Source organism: Rhinoraja longicauda, chromosome 1, assembly GCF_053455715.1.
Source record: "Rhinoraja longicauda isolate Sanriku21f chromosome 1, sRhiLon1.1, whole genome shotgun sequence".
Lineage (NCBI taxonomy): Eukaryota > Metazoa > Chordata > Chondrichthyes > Rajiformes > Arhynchobatidae > Rhinoraja > Rhinoraja longicauda.
In genome coordinates this window covers 16,201,710-16,207,709 of record NC_135953.1, presented here as the reverse complement: position 1 = coordinate 16,207,709, position 6,000 = coordinate 16,201,710, and the positions used below count along the sequence as shown (strand labels likewise).

Sequence of the window (6,000 nt, the reverse complement as noted above, 5' to 3'; positions counted from 1 at the left end):
GTCCAAAACCACGGAAGGTGAACGCTTACCGCGCTTGACTCCGGTGTGCCCGGCGCGGCCATCGCCGACGAGGCGTCGGGTCCCTGCATAGTCGGTGATCGTCCAGATCACGTCGGGGTCACCAATATGGCGAGTCCGGAAACTTGTTGGTTGTAGAAGAAGTTTATTGCAGCCGCAATATTCGAATACAGAGTTAAACAACAAGGTAAAGGACAACCATCAAAAACTTACTGTCTTCTTCGAAGACTTCGCCGAACTAACTATTTCGGGCGCCAAACGCGCACATGACATCGCTGGCCAATCAGCGATGTCGCTCCCTGGACCAATCCCCATGGTCGTGTTCACACGTGACCTCGCTGGCCAATCCGAGGGTTCGACGACCTGGACCATTCTCTATGGTCGCTACACAGCAACACTTCAAGAAATAGTTATCAATGTCAACTTATCCAAGAAGTTGAACAAAAATAATTGTTTGCAAACATTTTATATACGAAGAAATCGCAGAGAGTTTGTGAACACTGCCCAGTCAAGCACACAGAATCTGCTTACTAAAATGGCGCTGAAATTTAACCATGAATTTACCCCCCCCCTCTCCCCCGGTGCGCGCGGCGCTGGTGGGCCCCACCTGTCGCGCGACTTGACGCGACGCGCTCGGCTCGCGTCGGCGGCTGCTGCTGTTTCGAGAAAAACAAAAACAGTCGCGAGCGCGCGGCAGGGTTCGGCTCGGACAAGCGCAGCAGCAGCAGCGGCGGCGGGCGCGCGCGCGGTGAGGCTCATCTCAGCTGAGTTAAGGAGCGCGCGGCGGCGGCACATCTCAGCTGAGTTAAGGAGCGCGCGGCGGCGGCACAGCTTGGACCGGACCGGACAGAAGCGCAGCTCGGCTCGGACCGGTCAAGACAAGGGCGCTCGGCTCCGTTCGGTTAAGGCCGGACAGGCCAGGACAGGAGCGCTCGGTGCGGCGCAGTTTCAGCTCAGACCGGACAGGAGTGCACTCGCCGCGGCTTAGTCATCAGATCAGGGCGCGCACGGGCAAGGCTCACCTCAGGCTCAGCTTTAACCTGAGGGCTCGGCTCGGCCCAGACCCAGGGCGCTCGGCTCGGCTCAGCTTTAACCGGAGCGCTCGGCTCAGCTTCAACCGGAGCGCTCGGCTCGGCCCAGACCGGATCCGACCGGAGCGCGGCAGCGGCGCGGCAGGCCGGGGGAGGAGGCCCAGTGAGGGCCGAGGCCGAGCCGGCCCACCGGTCACTTCAGTCAGTCAGCGGGCCTACGCTACGTCGTTCGCCTCTCGATATTCCTCCGCTACCCTTCCCCTCCCCCTCCCCTTCCTTTCTCCCCTTCGTTATAATGGAGCAATGCCTGAATGTGGAGAGGGAGCTCGATAAAGTTCTGCAGAAATTCACCTCGTACGGACAGCATTGCGACCGGACTCTGGAGGAGCTGATCGAGTATACGAGCGGTCTGAGGCAGGAGTTGAGCCAGACCGGTGGTGAGTGAACGCCGCCACGGCGATGGCCTGCCCTGGCCGAACTTGGGCCTGTATATGTATGTATGTCTATGCCTACGCTTCGGGACATCGTATTGCCTACTGTCAGGTTACATCACGGCTTGGTTTGGGAACAGCTCAGCAGTCCAAGACCGCAAGAAATTGCAGACAGTTATGGATGTAGCACAGTTCATCACATAGGCCAGACTTCCCACCATTGACTCCATCTACATTTCACGCTGCCTCGGAAAACCAGTCAACATAATCAAATACTTGATAGACACAAAATAATGAAGTAACTCAACGGGACAGGAAGTATCTCTGGAGAGCAAGGATGGGTGACGTTTCGGGTCGTGACCCTTCTTCAGACTTCCTCAGTTGTCTTGTCCCGCTGATTTACTCCAGCATTTTGTGTCTATCTTCGCTTTAAACCAGCATCTGTAGTTTCTTCCGACACATAATCAAATACGTCTCATCCTGGTCATTCCCCTCCTCCCTGTTGCTATGGAGCAGAAGATACAGTAACTTGAAAGTGGGCACCACCAAACTCAAGAACAGCATCTTCCCCTCTGGTATCAGACATTTGAGCAGACCTTCCATAAGTTAGGGTACAGTCCTGATTCTCCAATCCACCTTATTGTGGGCTTTTGGACCTTTTCTCTGGAACTGTTGTGCCACAGTGCCAAGAACTACACTCTGCACTCTGTCTTTCTTTTTACTCCAATTACTGTAGTTGAGTTTGGCTTGGATTTTTTTCATGCATTATATAATTTGATTGGATAGCATGCAAAATGGAAGTTTTTTTCTACTTCGGTACACGTGACAATAATAAACCTACTGGGACTGACCTAACCTCTTCAACCAAGCTGAAGCTTGTCATCTTGCCCCGATTCTGAATCCTTTGTTTCCTTGACACCAGTACTTCTCACTGGGTTTTCAACTAGCATGTGAGACTTGCACTACACTGTGACTTTCTGACTTTCAGTTAGATCAATTTCCCTCCTGGGATAAATAAAGTTCTGTATGTACCTTCTGCCTATCGAACAGTACACACAGCTAGCCTATTACATTAACTACATACTGTGTTGAAGTGATACTGTAGCTTTGCGGATGCTGCCATGCTCATCATCTGACCTAAAGTTTTACCAATGTGACTCTGTGGTGAGGGGGGAGGTCCTGTGTGCATGTTAATTGTTAGCACCCTCTCAAATATATTTTAATTACCAGTTGCCTTTTATGGGCCTGACAAATCTGTACCATTGTGTAGACTAGTCTACATATTGTATAAACTTGAATTGCAACCTATATCGTAACAGAATTAAGATCTTAAAAAGTATGATATTAGAAATGTTCATAAAATTGAAGCCATGATATTTTCATAATTTGAGATAACGTGTTGAATATGCTTTTTTTTTTTACAAAAACGTTTCTGTTATGTTTTTGAAATATTACTTATTATATTCAAGGGGTTAACTTTTAATTTTGTACTTTGGAAACAAACTTGAGTGATTTAATGGGCTACGATTTTATAATTGTATGATGATACAATTTGGAAACAGATGAGCAGTTCACAATGAACTATTTTATAAGAAAAGAAAGCAAGAGGCAAAGAGAGAACAAAAGAAAAGTGGCACCAAATACAAAAGGATCAGTATTATATTATACGTACGCAAACGGGAAAATGACTATACCAAAAAATAAGGCTGATCAGGGATCAAAAATGCAAGTTAGATTCAAGGAACTCCAGATGCTGGTTTACAAAGAGACGCAGTGCTGGAGTGACTCAGCTGGTCAGACGGCATCTCTGGAGAACATGGATAGGTGATGTTTTGGGTCTAGACCCTTCTTCAGCAAGTGTGAATGAGGTTCTGAATAAGTTCATTATATCAAGAAAGAAGATGCTGCTGGAATGCAGTGAAATAGATAATTGATAATGTACATATTAGATGCAAGAATGCATTAGTCATATGTACTGGATATGGCCAGAACAATGAAAGTCTTACTTGTTGTAGCTGTACAGGCACATTAAATGCCACACCAACAAATTATATATGTAATAAATTATCAATTATTCTAAATAAACTGCAATTTCAAAAGATAGACTGCACCCCAGAGTTCTGAAAGAGGAGGCTTTAGAGATTGTGGAGGCATGAGTGGTGATCTTTCAAGAATCACTAGGGTCAGGAGTGATCCCAGAGGACTGGAAAATTGCAAATGTTACCCATTGTTCAAGAAGGGAGTGAAGCAAAAGAGGAAAAACTATAGGCTGGTTAGCCTGACTTCAGTGGCTGTAAGATTTAAGAGTGCATTATTAAGGATGAGGTTTGAGTGCTTAGAAGCACATGATAAAATAGGCCGAAGCCAGCATGGTTTTGTTTAGAGGGAGATCTTGCCTGACGAATTGTTTGGAATTTTTTGAGGAAGTAAATAGCAGCATAGACAAAGACAGCACAGTCAGTGGATGTTTACCTAGTTTTTCAAAAGGCCTTTGGTAAGGTGCTGCGCGTGAGGCTGCTAAACAAAATGAGAGTCCATGGTATTAAAGGGAAGATACTAGTATGGACAGAAGGTTGGCTGAATAGCATATGGCAAGGAGTGGGAATAAAGGGGGCCTTTTCTGATTGGTTGCCAGTGACTAGCAGAGTTCCACAGGGGTCGGTGTTGGGGCCGCTACTCTTCACGTTGTACATCAATGATTCAGTTGTGGCCAAGCTTGTGGATGATGCAAAGATAGGTGAAGGGGGCAGATAGTTTAGAGGGAGCAGGGACTCTGCAGAAGGACTAAGACCGATTGGGAGAGTGGGCAAAGAAGTGGCAGATGGAATATTGTGTAGCAAAGTCTTTGTTATGTAGGAATAAAGGCGTACATTTTCTAAATGGGGAGAGGATTCAGAAATCGGACAGTAGTGGTAGGGAGGGATGTGCTGGCATTGGGGAGGGTCCAGTGAATGTTTACGAGAATGATCCCAGGGATGATTGGGTTAAAGTAATACGAGCTCTGGGCCTGTACTCCCTGGAGTTTAGAGCAAAAGGTATGAAAAATCCATAGTGCTTCAGTGCTAAGTGGGTTAGGGCTAGCATTGTGCAGGCTGCTTCAAGATGGTTGATGGGACTAAGCTGTTCTTGAGCTTGGAGGCTATGGTTTTCAGCCTCCTTTGCAACCATTGCAAGGGAGGAGAGAAAAGAAAAAGTGGACAGAGTAGTCGGGTCTTTGATATTAGTTGCCTCTAAGGCAGCACTTTCTGCAAATCTATGGTGGAGAGGTCAGTACCTGTGTAGGAAGGAAATGTAGATGGTGGTTTAAACTGGAGAAAAACACAAATCTGGAGTAACTCAGCGGATCAGACAGCATCTCTGGAGAAAAAGAATGGGTGATGTTTCAAGTTGAGACCCTTCTTCAGATGCCTTCAGTACCTGTGATTGACTAGACAATGACCGCTACTTTCAGCAACCACCTTCATTCTTGGGGTTCTAATTACCTAACCATTCCATGATGCAACCAGTCAGTGTATCCTCCATCGGGCACTTGTTCAATAGAATATTGCGCAACATCTCAAATCTACATCTCTACTTTTTTGTCTATTCTCACTCCTCTGAGGAGGTGAAATGTTGAGCTTTCCTGGTCAACAATCAGATCCTCTCTAAGAGCAAGATTATTGTTCGAGCACCACTCAGCCAGAAGACCAATCTTTCTCCTCTACAGATACCCCCCCTCTCCTCCCCCCCCCCCCCGTAATCTGACTTGTTATTACCTTGTTTACAATATATATTAACGATTTAGATGAGGAAATTAAGTGTAACATCTCTTAAATTTGCAGATGACACTGGGTGGCAGTGTGAGCTGTGGGGAGGATGCTATGAGGCTGCAGGGTGACTTGGACAGGTTGGGTGAGTGGGCAGAAGCATGGCAGATGCAGTATATTGTGGGGGATAAATGTGAGGTTATCCACTTTGGTGGCAAGAATAGGAAGGCAGATTATTATCTGAATAGGGTCAGATTAGGAAAAGGAGGTGCAACGAGACATGGGTGTACTTGTACATCAGTCACTGAAGGTAAGGATGCAGGAATGGGTGACTGAAGGACTGAAGAAGGGTCTCGACCCGAAACGTCACCCATTCCTTCTCTCCTGAGATGCTGCTTGACCTGCTGAGTTACTCCAGCATTTTGTGAAATAAATACCTTCGATTTGTACCAGCATCTGCAGTTATTTTCTTACAGAGCATATGCAAAGTCTGTTCAATAGGCTGCAAACAGCAGGAAAGAAGCTGTTTCTGAATCTAGTGGGGTTTCAATCAGCTTTTGTATCATTTGCCCAATGGAGAGAAGAGAAAATGACAAAGGTGTGAGTGGTCCTTGATTACGTTAGTCTCTTTCGAGGGAGCATGAAGTATAGTTCGGGTGTGGGTGGAGGGGGAAGGAGACTTGTTTTTGTATGGTGGACTGTGTTGCATTCACAACTTTCTGCATTAAACCTATTTATGACTATTTGTGCTGTAATCCCACATCCACATTGTCG

The 6,000-nt window shown here is 46.6% G+C and overlaps 1 protein-coding gene across 1 annotated transcript in view; it reads left to right on the top strand.

Annotated features, from left to right (window-relative positions):
• Positions 1-691: 691 nt before the first annotated feature.
• Positions 692-6,000, top strand: part of LOC144599614 (E3 ubiquitin-protein ligase RMND5A) — a 48,638-nt gene continuing 43,329 nt past the window's right edge. Inside the window, exon 1 of the mRNA XM_078410765.1 lies at positions 692-1,486. Coding sequence (XP_078266891.1) covers positions 1,345-1,486 — 142 coding nt within the window. The 5' untranslated portion in view covers positions 692-1,344. The remainder of the gene's footprint in view (positions 1,487-6,000) is intronic.